The sequence below is a fragment of the Girardinichthys multiradiatus genome, chromosome 7, assembly GCF_021462225.1.
Source record: "Girardinichthys multiradiatus isolate DD_20200921_A chromosome 7, DD_fGirMul_XY1, whole genome shotgun sequence".
In the NCBI taxonomy this organism is placed as follows: domain Eukaryota; kingdom Metazoa; phylum Chordata; class Actinopteri; order Cyprinodontiformes; family Goodeidae; genus Girardinichthys; species Girardinichthys multiradiatus.
Window position 1 is genome coordinate 42,576,591 of NC_061800.1, and position 15,452 is coordinate 42,592,042.

At 41.6% G+C, this 15,452-nt stretch overlaps 1 protein-coding gene across 1 annotated transcript; it reads left to right on the plus strand.

Annotated features, from left to right (window-relative positions):
* The first annotated feature begins 1,815 nt into the window (after positions 1 to 1,815).
* Positions 1,816 to 10,461, plus strand: ube2g2 (ubiquitin-conjugating enzyme E2G 2 (UBC7 homolog, yeast)). The gene is made up of 6 exons (XM_047371111.1): positions 1,816 to 1,990; positions 4,851 to 4,886; positions 5,307 to 5,352; positions 7,486 to 7,604; positions 8,712 to 8,852; positions 9,773 to 10,461. The coding sequence occupies exons 1-6, from the start codon at positions 1,948 to 1,950 to the stop codon at positions 9,883 to 9,885; spliced, it is 498 nt and encodes a 165-aa protein (XP_047227067.1). The 5' UTR covers positions 1,816 to 1,947; the 3' UTR covers positions 9,886 to 10,461.
* Positions 10,462 to 15,452: the final 4,991 nt, after the last annotated feature.

The following is a 15,452-nucleotide window of genomic DNA, read 5'->3' on the forward strand; positions in this document are numbered from 1 at the left end:
AAAAGAACCTGCAGAACCAAACCTTTCATAGTTTTTGTCAGGACCTGATATAAGGTACAGTGTAAATCAACACGCTGCATGAATCAGAAGAGGGAAGAAAAAACCTAATATAACCTCTTCCCAGCAGCTGCTGTGAAAAACAATGAATTTGTATTTTCCATAAGCGTAAGTTAGCACTTGTGGACAAAAACTGCACCAAACTATAAGTACTGTGTCAGAAACGGTATGAAGACCATCTGCAGTAGAACTAAGCCTGTTTTAATGAGGTCTCTACCCATTAGATTTGTGGGATACAAACTCTGACAACAGAAAATAATGGCTGAAGGAGAAGCCCATCAGGTGTTACGCATGCGCTGGGTTTTAAAAATGCTCCTTCATGTGATCTGTCCTGAGAATAACATAGAAACACATGGTTACTGCTGAGTTTTGGAAATGTTGTAACTTCCTCTGCATTTTAATAACTTTTAATAATTATAATAATTGACCCTGAATATTCCACGACGAAAGAGAACTTGTTTCTCTAAAAGAATTAACTGGAAAGTATCAAATGAGTTAAGTTATCACTCTTTTGACGATAATTTTCTAACCCTAAAATAATATTTTAACCCGCTATATCTGTCAACGTCAAGCAAGCGTGTCACATGAGCAGCGGTTAATAAGCGTTCTTCGTTGCAGAAAATAGGAAAAGATTTATGCAAATGTGTGTGTGTGTTTGTACGTTACCCCCATCAGTTTCTTAATCGCTCCAGAGTCAGACTGTCATGGCACACAGTCCTCTATCAGTCCAAAAACAACCAGGCCCTTCCCCGGTCTGTTGGTGAGACATTCAATCATTCTTTGTTCACTTTAACTTATCCAGGAGGGAGAAAGAAGAAACTTTGCTCCGGTTTCTCTTCTGCCCGCATAAGATGCTTTCAATATAAATCCAGTGTATCACTCTTCTGGCTCTTGCAAACAGCATGGATCTTTGTCCATCTCAGTGGGTTCGGGCCCTGAGTTTCGTTTTTTGTAGAAAGTCACACTGCGATTTTCAACATGCAGGAAGGCAGATCTCTCTCTTTCAGGCCGTTCTGGAGAAGCGTCTCTGGTGGAGTAGCCATGGAGAAGGGCAGGTTTCTAAAATCCAGACTCAAAAACGCAGATGTTGAACTCAAATCCCATATATGTGTGTATTTGTGTGTGAGAGAGGCAAAAGAAAAGTTTAGTATAGGTTCAGATTTTGTACAAAGAAATATTATCAGTCAGTCAGTCAGTTGTCTATGTTTTATGGCCCAGACCCTCCTTGAATTCAAAGGTGACAAGTTTATCTAGGAAGAGACCCAACTGCACTTCCTGAGGCATCACCCTAAAACATGAGTCTTAACCATTAAACTTCTGATAATGGCTTTTACAGCTTCTTCCTCTAACACAGATGTTCTGAGGAGTGAGGTAACCTAAAGGTCATACACATTGGAGCACTCTTAAAAAGAATTTCCATTACAAGAGTCAGTGATAATGGATCTCAGAATGAGTCACACAAACACCTCAGACAACAGGTAAACCTGCAGCAGTGTGGTGTGATCATTGACCAGCATGATTTCAGAGAACATGAGTGAGAGGTTATAAGGCTTAAAGAAGCACTGGCCCAGCTGTATCTTAATGATACAATTTAAAACTTTTTTGAAATCAATATATATATATAAAAATGTGAACTTATATATTTTAGCATTTCCGTTAACTTCTTGTCCCCACTTCGGTCCAGTAGGTGGCGATAATCCAATTTACAGTTATCTGTCATCCGCCATTTACACCAGAAGAAGAAATTCTGAGGTGGTCCCGCACCAGCAGGGGGCGCTGTCTGTTTTTACAGCGTGTGAAAAAGTCCTGAGCCTGGTCTTATCGGTGTTGCTCGGAGCTGTTTGTTTTTATTTCGTAGTTTTTCTTTACTGTTTGTGTTACGGAAACAAGATGGCCGGCACCGCGTTAAAGAGGCTTATGGCGGAATACAAACGTGAGTAACCGAAGCTCCAGCTGGTGGGGAAGCCGTTACCAGGCGGCCTAAACCCGAGTTTAGGGAAGTTCCGCTGAACCAAACTCTGCCACAGAATCTACAGCTTTAACAGTTTCTATGCTCTAAGGTTTTAATCTGACACTGTAGATTAAAGGTTTATGAAATCTGTTTAAAACCGAACAGTTTAATTGATTCGGCGTCATTTATCTGGACCTAACATTATGCAAAATGATGCATTTGGACTTATTCTTGTGCCTGGTCAGCTCCATCTAGAACCTTCTTCATTGGCTGTTTATGTAACCGAGATTAAAACATTACAATAAGTTACGAGTGGTAGAATGATCAAAAACTATAAAACTAACCAGTAACTAAATTAAGCTGTTAACCCTCTGATGATCTGCATGTTTGGGGTTCTGAATCCAGCTTGGTTCTGATGGACTCAGCTTGACAAGAACTGTTAAAGTCCGACTGCCAGCTGTTCAGAGCCATGCTATTAAAGATCCGGTTTTTGTTGGTAAACGTTTTCTTTCTTCAAGAAAACAATACTAACAAAACTATTTAATTATTATTTCGTTGATCTCAGGCCATACTTCCAAAAACACTTTATTAATCCTAAAAGGAAATAAAATGTTGTAGCTCATATTAGATGCTGATGGCTGTGGGCAGGAAGGATCTCCTGTAGAGGTCCGTCTCCCAGCAGATCTGATGAAGCCTCTGACTGAAGACACCGTTGTTGTATGACTGTCTGATGAAGAGGATGCTCAGGGTTCTTATAATGTTCTTCATTTTATGAAGAATAATGGAGTCTGTTGTTGCTAAGATAGAAGAAGAAAGTTATGAGTGAAGGAAAATTATATATTAACAGAGGCACCACCAGATTTATTGGCAGCTTGGTAAAGATGCTGTAAAAAGCCTGAACATAAAGTTGCTGCAGCATAATCTGACATTGATCATTTTAGTAAATCAAACCTTTATTTTTATTATTATTTTAGCGTTCAGTTTGTTGGGGTCAGCTGCTGCTCCAGGTTCTGTGTGGCCACCACAGAACGTCCTCAGAAAGTTGAAACTATTTCTGTAAACGGTTCCTTGATCAGTCTGAGACCCACAGACTGGGATGAGTGGACATGTCAGCTGTAAACTGGCTTTGTGTTCTAACATGTTTCAGAATAATAAAGCATGTTGGACTGGAATTAACTGAAAATCATGTTTTTACTTAGAAAAGCACCAATTTTCCTCATAGGGACCAGTTTCCTGTATTCATTGAGACTGACCTGCTAATTCTGATTTAACACATTTCTTTTCAGGGATTATAACGCATAAACAAGGAGGAGGTTCCTTGATAAAGGCAGTAATCCAGATTCCCAACAGAAAATGAAGAAATGACCAGATTAGACCCATGTGTGAATCACAAAGTTTGGTTCTAACCTTTGTCTACTTGTGTAACTCAGCACAGCAAAGAACATCCTGTTTGATTATTTAGAAATAAAGCAAGATGAGTTTTCTTGGTTTGGAATCATTTTATAAATAGGAAATAAAGAAAACAGATTTTCCATTATTTGATCTGCTAATCCAGGAGAAGATCTCTGGCTGAGTGGTACATCTCTAGTTTTATTCCGATAATTTAAAACGTGACGGTTCAGTTATTCAGAATAAATGAGACAAAGGAGACTGGTTTCACAAACAACCCAGTCCAGACAGAGTCAATTATCCCAGTAACCTCAGTGATGGAGGACCAGTTGTATGAACATGTCTCCCATCAGTATGGGCAGCTGTCTTTAGGTGTCGCTCATTTTATAATCAAAACCAAATCAATCAGGGACATCAGTTACATATTAATATCTGGACCTTATTGAAGTGTTTTATTCTGTGTAAAAACATTCAACCAAGTGGAGGAAAACTAGGATCAAGCTTTCAGGAAACTGCAACTTATTTCTGGTCTGAGGGAGTCCGGACTGGACCAGGGTTAACAGCAGGATGGACTGAACCAGAACCCTGGGGCAACAATGAAAATAGGGCAGAATATAATGTTAACAGGGACGATACACTTTGACCCGGTTCTACATAGAATTTAACACCCGGGTTTTTACATTATCAACATAAATGTAGTTATATTAGCTGCCTGTGTCGAGCTGAAAGTCTGTCTGAGTTTTCAGGAACAGTGGTTCTTTTTAAGCCTGGTTAGATCACCATGGTAACAGAACCAGAATGAGTTTCAGTCATTTAGAACCAAGGTGTCCAAAGTGAGACCCAGGGGTCAATTATGCTTTTCTATATTTGACCCACAGACTCTTAATGCACATTGAGTTTTAATTAGAGAATCATCATTAAGTGGAAAAAATGAGATATAAAGTATTCTTGGTTTGACAATCCTGCTTTTTGCTTGCTTTATTATTTCATAGTGAATAAAACCACAAATATCCAGCGACTTTTACTCTAAAGCAGACCTGGGGGTTCGGGTCCAAACCTGCTTTTCTAAATGTAGGAAGCAGTTTAAACGGAAGTGTGACCCAGATCCTGTTCTGGTTGCTGAGAATAGACATTATTCTTCTGGGCCAAGCTAATAAAAATCAGTCAACGCTCCAAAAGGTTTGGAAACCAAGTTTCTTTTAAGAAGGAAAATCTACGAAATCCTTTTTATGATTTGGATGCAAGATGATCTCTTTCCCACAAAAAATAAGATTATTTGTTTCATTCAAATATTACATGTTTAGTTTATTGTTGAGGAGGTAATTAATTCATTTAAAATGTGTCCGTTTTGAGTTGTTGATTTTGGCCCGTTAAACTGGTGTCACTCTGGTTTAACCTTCTCTCCAGTGTGTCTCTGTGATCCAGATTCATCTGTAATGTGTTTGTTTTTCAGAGCTGACCCTGAACCCACCTGAAGGCATTGTTGCAGGTAAGACTGGACCCCACCTCAGCTCCACCTTTACATTTGAACACCTGAGTGGTTCTGTCAGCTCGGTGTTCAGAACTCCGTTTAAATCCTGTTCAGGGTTTCTGACTGAAACCCACCTGGTGTCTTTACCCATAAACATCTGTAACCTGGTACTCTGATCAGAACTTACCTTTCTGACCCGGGCCTTATTTCTTTCTGTTTTCTGGCCTGTGATCCAGATCTTGTTGTAATCTGTCGATGTGGTTTGGATCAGAATTTCTCCAGACCTGAGGATCATCCTGCTTTTTCACTGTACTGAAAGTTTGATGTGTGAAACATCTCTGGTTCAGGATGTCAGGCTAACAGAACTGGTTCTGTTAATGATGCATCAGAACAGGACATCATGACCATGATCCAGTTTCTCCTCTGTTTGTTCTGCAGGTCCAGCCAACGAGGAGAACTTCTTCGAATGGGAGGCGCTCATTATGTGAGTACAGACTGGTCGTCTCCATGGAAACCACCATTAAGTTGTGTACTTATTTCTGTTAGCTTTCATTAAAACAGAAACTAAGCTTTTTCTTTGATTCTCACTGAGAATCTTCCTGAGATACCCGAGCAGAACCGATTCTGATGGAACCCAAACAGGTTTTATCTGACGTCCACCCTGACTGTAAAACCTCAGACTCATGTTGGTGAGTCAGCTGCTGCAGCTGCGATGTGTCTCTCTGACCAGCAGGTGTCCCTGCTCACCAGCAGACAGTCACTCCTCAGCCGGAACAAACCCGAACACCCAGAGACGTGTCAGTATAACAGAACATGTGACCCACATGAGTCCGAGTCGGTTTGAAGAAGTCAGAAATCTGTGTCCAGCTCAGATCAGCTGTTAAAATCATGATAAAATTGTATGTCATTTGTCAACACAAAGTGGTGTATTATTTTGAAGTGGAAACTTTATCCCCAGCTGGGAACATCTCACAGAGCTCCTTCGTTTGAAGGTGGAAAGCAGATGGCACAAATGCAAACCTTACAAAGACGTGGCAGTCCACCTAAACCGATGGTGCTAGGAGAGCATTAACTAGAAAAGCAGATAAACGGCTTGTGATGGAGGAGCTGCAGAGATCCACGGCTCAGCTGGAAGAATCAGTCGACAGTAACACTGATTGGTTGAGTCGTGCATGAAGGAGTCAAAGAAGAGAGCATTTAATAAAAAGCCATAATAAGACCTGTTTACATTTTGAAACAAGACATGTAAGGAACATAGAAACATGTGGAAGAAGGTGTTCTGGTCCAATGAGACCAAAATGTCCCCTTCTGGCCTAAGTGCAAAACACTGTGTGGAAGAAAACACTGAAGACATTATCCCCACAGTCAAACACGGTGATGGCAGCATCATGTCTCGGGGATGTTTTTCTTTGTCTGCGACAGTGAAGCTGTCAGAGATGATGGGAAGATGGATGAACACCTGCTACAGGCTGCTAAAGACTTGACCAAGATGGAAGTTCAGCTTCCAGAAGGACAAGTCTAAACCTACAGCCAGAGCTCTATGCATGTGTTAGAATGGCCCAGTCAAAGTCAGCGCCTAAATCCATATAAGATAATGTGGCAAGACTTGAAAATTGATGTTCTCAGATGTTCTCCATCCAATCTGAGCTTGAGCTAATTCACAAAAAGAAAACTTCTCATGAAATCCGAATAAAATAAATGAACAGTTGTGATTTTAACTTGACAGGATGTGGAAAATGCAACGGTCTCTGTTGGAGGTAAGATGATTACTGCTTGTAGCGTCTCAGCAGAACTTATCTGGAAACAGAACCTGATCTTTTCCTTTAAGACCAGACCAGCTCACTGAATCAGAGATCTTCACACTTCCAGCTCATCTTCATCCTCTGGAAACATGTTTCTGATCATCACTGCAGCCTGCTGCAGCTCTGACAGGAGACGCTGCAGGGACCGTGATGTCAGTGAAGGCACCATCATTAGATGCTACTGCGCTCCATGCTGGCGTGACAGCAGCTTCAGTCTGCCCTTTAATTTTCCCTGCTGCTCATTTGCAGTCAGAGTCCACATACCTGCTCTCTCTGCAGTGACATCACTGAGACGGCACACCTGTCATTATACCTGAGTCCCTGTCCCTCGTCATGTGATGTCCTTCCTTTATTTCTCTGTTCCTAACGTCCTGTAGATGAGGTGAAACACTCGGATCAGTAATGCTGTTGATCTGTAGATGTGTTTTATGTTCAGTCAGAATCATCTCTGACCTCAGATCAGTTAGAACCAACGAGGACATCATAAGGGTCCGTTCAGAACCATGTTCTGTCCAGCTGCTGTCCTGATAAACAGAGGATGTGGTGATGAGCAGATATCTGACCAGAGATCAGTTTGACTGATGGATGAAGAGTCGGGTTTAACTTGCAGTTAAAAGATCAGGGAAGAAGTGCAGGAAGATCTGAGATCAGATATTCAAACTTCCTGTCTGATCATAACTCAGGATTTCGTGATCAGAAACGGACACTGGGTTCACTTACATAAAAACCCCTGCAGCATCTCCATGTTCTCAGTCTCTACCTGGGTCTAAAAGCCATGATGTTTGTGTTGTTTATGTTGTTTGTTTGTGTCTCAGGGGTCCAGAGGACACGTGTTTTGAAGGAGGAGTGTTTCCCGCCGTCCTCAGCTTCCCCTCTGACTATCCTCTCAGTCCTCCGAAGATGAGGTTCACCTGCGACATGTTTCACCCCAACAGTGAGTCCCCCTGCTGCACCCACAGGCTCCGCCCCCTCAGCCCCACCCTGACAGCAGATTTAAATGCTCAGAAACAGCTGGTCACATGACCAGTCAGGTGACAGTTTCTAAGACATGTAGTCTGACCTGAACCCTGTTATCGGACTCGTCAGAACACGCCTCGTTAGCGTGCTGTCATTAACGCTGTGATTAGTGGGCAGGAGCCATGATGTCATGGCTCAGAAGAGTTCTGATTAGAGGACAGAGCGCTCGGTCCTGACCCGTCATCATGTTCTCTACCATCATCATCAACCCACCAGCATGGCCCCACCCTGAACTTTCTGCTGCAACTGTATCTTCTGCTCCTGCACCAACAACCCTGCAGGGATAAAACACATGAAGAAGAAACAGTTTGAACACAGAGAAGACACTGAGCCCAGGGTCCAATCAGAACCAGAGCTGCTGCAGACATCCAGCTGTAGTTTGTTCATTAAGTTGGATGATGGTCCCTGCAGGTGAGGACGGGCAGGTGGCATCTACCTGGGCTGATATCTCAAAGTGAATCTGTCTGCGTACAGACTAAATGTTGGTACCAGAAATGTTCTGTTTAATCAACCAGAAAGTTCTGAGCAGTGACCAGGTCCATACAGGTAAACAGGTGGAGCACAATCAAGGTGGAATGTTTCATCCAATCAGAATCTAGAAAACATCACATAACGTCTTATCGGATCTGAGGCTGAACTAGTTATCTGGATATCTGCTGGGTTCACCAGAACCACTGACTGCTACACCCCCAGAGTCAGATCCAGGTGAGGAAGGTCAGGTGACAGTCCCTGGCCTGCCAGCAGGTTGCTGGTTGGATGCCTGTTGTTGCAGCTGTTTATGAGAGCAGAGTGAATTAGAGTTCTGCCTCACCTGGGTTCTAAACATGATGTACCACTAAGGACGCAGAGTCCAAAAAACCAGCTCTGACCTGTCACATGTCCCCATGAGGATACACCAAATATCCTCCATCCAGCAGAACATCTCTGAGACACTAGGCAGGAGTCAGACTGTCAAAACAAGAACCTTCTTTTTCATCTTTGCACATATCTGAATGGAGGTTCTGCTTCTTCGTCTCCTCCTCAGTTTATCCAGATGGCCGGGTTTGTATCTCCATCCTTCATGCACCCGGTGACGACCCGATGGGTTATGAGAGCAGCGCAGAGAGGTGGAGTCCGGTCCAGAGCGTGGAGAAGATCCTGCTGTCTGTGGTCAGCATGCTGGCAGGTAGAGCAGGACACCGATCACATGATCCTTTTACATGATTAACATGTTAGCTAAATTAAACACACCTGCCATGTGTGTATTACAGACCCGATGCATGATAAACACGTACTGATCACACACATGCTGATCACACACATGCTGATCACACACATGCTGATCACACACATACCAATAACATCATAGGTTTCATTCCATCGCGCTACAACTTAGTATTTCTATATATGGATGTCATTTGTTTATAACAAACATGTTACATTATTACAAAACGCCTGTCACATACTTATTTCCAACCTGACGCAGGTTTAATTTATGCCTGTCACATGTTAGTTACACACCTGTCACATGTTAGTTACACACCTGTCACATGTTAGTTACACACCTGTCACATGTTAGTTACACACCTGTCACATGTTAGTGACACGCCTGTCACATGTTAGTTACACGCCTGTCACATGTTAGTTACACGCCTGTCACATGTTAGTTACACGCCTGTCACATGTTAGTTACACGCCTGTCACATGTTAGTTACACACCTGTCACATGTTAGTTACACACCTGTCACATGTTAGTTACACGCCTGTCACATATTAAACACACATCTGTTACATGCCTGTTACATGATTACCACACGCCGGTCACATGTTTGTCATGACATCCCAGCTTAATAAACATGCATCTTTCACATGATTCATATAATTCCACAATATTTATTACAGGCTTGAGTTTATCACGTGTCCTTCACATGTTTAACGATCTCGACATGCAGTCAGGACTCCCCATCACAGGTTTAAATCACACATTTAAACATGTTACAACCCTGTCATTGGTTTCAAACATGCCTGCCATATTTGATCATATAGAAACATTCAGGAATATAAATGACTCTCCATGTCTCTCCCTCCTTCTCCTCCTCCTCCCAGAACCAAACGATGAGAGCGGTGCGAACGTTGATGCGTCTAAAATGTGGCGCGACGACAGAGAGCAGTTCTACAAACTGGCTCAGAAGATCGTCCGCAAGTCGCTGGGCTTGTAGAGATTATGTCATCACGCCGCTCTGTGTGTGTGTGTGTGTGTGTGTGTGTGTTCGCATCTCGGATACAGACTGTGGAGCATCAACATTGTTACCATGGAAACCACCAACAAATACACACACACTGAGCTGCAGTTGGATAGATCAATGAACTGATGGATCAGAGATTGATCAGTTATGGTCACAGTGGCATCACCAGGGGAACCAACAGCAGCTTGTCATAACCTCACTTCCTGTTTGTGTCTTCCTCCTCTCCTCCTCTCTCTCCCTGCTGTTGGCTCCACATGGCTTCAGATTGAAGTTTCTCAGCGAACTGTTTGCACTTTATCTCCTCCTGGTGGTCACCATGTCGGACTTCAGTTTGGTTTTTACAGCTGAGATGATGGAGTTCTGCAGTGAAGACTTGGTTTTCTTTCACGAGTAGTTAATTAAAAACAGAATATTGAGCTCTTAGTTTCTCTGGTTTCTTATTGATCTCCTCTGTGAAACTAACAGCTTCACTTTGTTTCTGTTTCTGCTATCAAACTGATTTTAAAGCATGTTGACACAAACTTAATAAAACAAGTTTCTGTTTCAGGATCTTTGGTTTATTAAAATAATTTTATCTGAAGTCTAAACGATGAATCACACAAAGTATAGTTTGACCTTCTGGTTCAGTCGGATGTTCTGTATGTTCAGGATGGTTCTTTTGTCTTCTTTAGACCTAAAAGTGTTCATTTCCTCAGCATGGTTGAAGAAAGGTTCAGAAAAGGTTGAGTTTTGTAGACACACACCTTTTAATTCAGGTTTTGATTTGGACTCTTCAGTGTGGTTCTGACACACCTTTTAATTCAGGTTTTGATTTGGACTCTTCAGTGTGGTTCTGAGCAGGTACATTATTTCATGTCGTGTGTATCTGCTGCTCCTGATCACAACCGCTGCTCCTGAATCACTTTGAACATGTTTTTGTTTGCAGCTCTTGTCCACCTCATCTGAGGTCACATGACCACAGTGAGGCGCAGTCATGTGACTCTCAAGGTCTCCGAGTTCAGGCATGTCTCTGCCTGCTGGACTGGATCCCCATCCATGTTTAAACTGGGATTACTGGGCTTTAAAGATCTCAGATCACAGCTGCTCCTTAATGTTTCCCAGTTCGTACTTCACAGCTCTACAGCATAGTACACACCACTGTTACACTGAAAGACATCACACACCTGTATGAGAGTGAGACAGGTGAGTGGGCGGAGCTTGGGCTTACATGGGGAATTCCTCAGATAGACAGACCTCCAATCGGTTGCTGCTTTACTGTTTTTCACCGAGCCTGTTCCCCATGCTGCTGCTTCATTTCAGAGATTAATTTATCATTGCATAACGTGTGCACGTGTTACAGCCCTCACTGATGTGACGCGATCAAGTGAGCTGAGAACAACATCAGAAACAGCAGGTTCAAGGGCCTAGGGGCCTCTGTAAACCTGTATGAACATGCTTTGGATGTTTGCAAAACGACACTAAAGGCTCAAACCTGCAGAGGGCAGTACTTCAAACCTGCCGTCTCTCTAACGGCCAGCAGAGGGCAGTACTTCAAACCTGCCGTCTCTCTAACGGCCAGCAGAGGGCAGTACTTCAAACCTGCCGTCTCTCTAACGGCCAGCAGAGGGCAGTACTTCAAACCTGCCGTCTCTCTAACGGCCAGCAGAGGGCAGTACTTCAACCTGCCGTCTCTCTAACGGCCCAGCAGAGGGCAGTACTTCAGACCTGCCGTCTCTCTAACGGACAAGCAGAGGGCAGTACTTCAAACCTCGCCGTCTCTCTAACGGCCAGCAGAGGGCAGTACTTCAAACCTGCCGTCTCTCTAACGGCCAGCAGAGGGCAGTACTTCAAACCTGCCGTCTCTCTAACGGCCAGCAGAGGGCAGTACTTCAAACCTGCCGTCTTACATGAAAGGCAGCAGGGGGCAGCTCGTGAATTAAACACAAGTATAAGTACAACTGGCTTTATTATCATATAATTTAATTTGTTTATCTTTTATTATCACTAGTTTAAGATTTGCTTCAGTGAAACAATATTATTTTTTGACTTTAGGTTATGTCCACAGCAAAATAGGCAGCCTGACAGAGTTTGTTTTAAGATTTATGATTGATCTCAGTATTTTTCTTCCAGACAGTTTGGTGTTTCTTAGGGATCTATAACTATACGTCAACAAACAAGCAGGAGAGGCTTTATTCCTTCTTTACAGGAAGTGTATGATTGCAAACGGCGAATACTACATTTATCGATCTCAGTTGAAGCAGTTTTCAGATGCGAAGGTAAGAATTTTCATTCTCAGAGTTTATTGTAGTTTGAACCATCCAGCTGATCATCCTGGGATAAAGAAAATGCCTCGATTAGATTGCTGGACTACAATAGTGTTTTTGCATTCTCTTTAGTTGATTTATTACAGTGGAGGCATGTAATCTCTCTATCACTCATCTTCTGGAGTGCCACGAGGATGCATACTGGGACCACTTTTAATTCATTCATAGCTTCATGATCTTAACCACTGATTATGTAGCAATGATCAGGTATGCAGATAACATGGTGATTTTTGAGCAGTGTATATTTAAGTGTCACTTCCCTGTTTGGCATAACAGTAGACAAGATAAAAAAAAAATTTTGTATAAGTGTTAATGTACTTTATGGAAGGGTGAACCATTGATTCCGTAATGCAGTTAATTAATTTTATTATAATTGCTTTAGTCTACCACTGTGGGCTTCCATTTGCCCATCAATTTGATGCTGATATAAACTTCACTACAGAAGGACAAATAAAGGATCATTCAATACTAAAATAAATTCTGTTTCAAAACAAACATGGATTTGCATATATAAAACATTTATTACAATGTAACTGAGGATCTGGGTCATGTAAATGTATTTAGGGCCAACAAGTGCTAAGCATCTCTGGGAACTCCTTCAAGACTGTTGGAAAACCATTTCAGGTGACTACCTCTTGAAGCTCATCAACAGAATGTCAAGAGTGTGCAGAGCAGTAATCAAAGCAAAAGGTGGCTACTTTGAAGAACCTAGAATATAAGACATTTTCAGTTGTTTCACACTTTTTTGTTCAGTATATAATTCCACATGTGTTAATTCATAGTTTTGATGCCTTCAGTGTGAAGATACAATATTCATAGTCATGAAAATAAAGACAACTCTTTGAATGAGAAGATGTGTCCAAACCATTGGTCTGTACTGTATATATATATATATATATATATATATATATATATATATATATATATATATGAAACCCCTGATGAATCCACATTAGTCTGGTACCACAGAACCAAATGTCTCCCAGGTAAGGAGGAAGCTCTGTGCTTTCATTTGTTTTAACTCTAAATGATTTAAACCTGTTTTTATCCTGCAGCTCTTCTTCAGATCAGTCTGATTCATCACAATCATCTTCGTCTGAATCTATCTCCTCAGGTGTGTCCAGGCAGCTGGAGCACTGATCTGACATGTTTGTTCCCCAGGTGTGTTCAGGTGTTCAGCCCCCCTACTCCTCCCTGCAGCCCCTCCCTCTCTTTTTTATTTAAATGTGGGTCGTGCGAGCTTGTCCCGCTGCAGGTGAAGTCTCTCTCTCTCCCTCTCTCCTCAGTGAGACTCAACCTGAAGATCAGCTGCAGACAGCAGCCTTCACCTGGAGAGAAACTATTTACACCAGGAGGAGGACAGGTGGATGTTCTTCAACTGGAGGAGAAACTCTGAGCAGGAATTTTAAAGATCGTTCTGATTTTAGGAATTAAGATTGGAATCGATCTGCTTTATGTTTGTAATTTAAAGGATCAGAACCAGTTTTTCCGTTGGTTTGGACCTTTTTAAATACCAATTCAGGACCCAAAACAGATATTGGAAAATAAGTGCATTCTTTTTTCTGTGATCATCTTTAAGTTTCATTAAACCTGTGGGACTGATACCAGAACATTTTATCTGGACTGGTTTTAACAAGGATTTACAGAAGTTTTAACTTCAGCTGATCCAGAACCAGAACTGGACCTCTGTAATCACACTTCAACCAGGTTTGATTTTTTATTAAAGTGCTTCAGAATCTGCCGATCAGACATAGACATAAAAAGTTATCAGCTGTAATGAATTACTGAGGTCAGTTTCGGATTAGAATCCTTTGATTTATTTGTCTATTTCCAACATTTCCAGAGTTATCTGAGTGTTATGAGGAAATAACAGATTTGTTTATGTGTTTGTTTGGATTAAAACGTCTGAATTATAACATTAAAAACCTCAGATCAGCTGTGAGCAACAGAAAAACTGTTGTACAATAAACATTTAACATAGCAGTAAAGAGTGAAGGTAAAACTCTTGAAATGTGTTTAATCTTGTATCTGGTTTTTAATTAAATCTGCTGACCAGAAAATGTTAAAATAATATATTTACTTTCTGCTTCAAAGAAGAAACAAAGACGTCCATGCACGTCACAAACGTGAGGTTTTTGTTACATATGTGACCATTCATGTTACTTGTATGTAGCAAAAGCACTCATACATGCGGTCACAGTAATTAATATGGGCGATATGGCTCTCTGCCCTGGGTGGCATACTTAGCAGGGCGCCAGGAGACAAATATGATGAAAAATTGGCCCAGTCTGGTTTTTTGCATGTCTAGTCGTTGGGAACTGGGGATTCCTAGTGTGTGGCACAGTGTGAGCAAAGAATGACATTCACTGGATTATTAAAGAATCAGGAGGCCTTCTCCAACACACAGTGTGGCATTTATGTAACTTTGATTCTGCTTTCAATAGATGAGAAGCCATCCAGCCAACACAATTAATATTTAATCACTATTTAATTCATTTACTTCAGATAAGTTACATTATTATTATCATATAAACACTACAAAGATTTATTAAAAAACACTTCAGATAATACTTTTACATGCATCACATGATGATTTCTAAGCGTCGGATGCTGGTTTTCCTGCTGGCATGTTGTGTGAACTGAGGCTCTGGGAGGTTATTAAAAGGTTGGAGGTTGAAAGTTTGTTGGAAGAAAACTCGTAGCAGCTCTTTCTAATTCAGCTCGTTTAGGCTATTGTTTGTTAATTAAATACTCCACACTTTATTTGACAGCTGTTAAAGAAGCTCAGTTCATCTGAAACCAGAACACCTGAACAGAACCGACCCATTTACTGAAGCAAACATTGATTCTGTGATGTTTGGGCTGAACAAAGAACTAAAAGATGCAGCTAAATCCTGACATCCAGTATTTAGTCTGTACCTCAGATTGGCACCAAATAAACTCTACGTGGTAAACACCAATCAGGCATAACATTATGACCACAAATGGGTGAATTGAATAACTCTGATTTATCATGGCACCTGTTAGTGGGTGGGGTATATCAGGCAACAGGTGCAGAGGTTTCCACCTGGAGGTCAACAGGATGCACCAATGAGAGAAGTTAAACCTTTGGAGGTAGTGTGATGTTTTGGGCAATGTTCTGCTGGGAACAGATTTGTTCAGTAAGAGAGGCTTGGCCTCTGTAACCAGTGCAGCAAAAACAGACAGATTTAAAATGTTTCTCTCAGAACTGATTGT

What these genes read in the sequence shown, in the direction of transcription:
- ube2g2 (XM_047371111.1), top strand. Translation starts at nt 1,948, where the DNA reads ATGGCCGGCACCGCGTTAAAGAGGCTTATGGCGGAATACAAAC. An exon ending in CGACATGTTTCACCCCAACA is followed by an intron (nt 7,605 to 8,711) that starts GTGAGTCCCCCT and finishes TCTCCTCCTCAG; the next exon opens with TTTATCCAGATGGCCGGGTT. An exon ending in TGTGGTCAGCATGCTGGCAG is followed by an intron (nt 8,853 to 9,772) that starts GTAGAGCAGGAC and finishes TCCTCCTCCCAG; the next exon opens with AACCAAACGATGAGAGCGGT.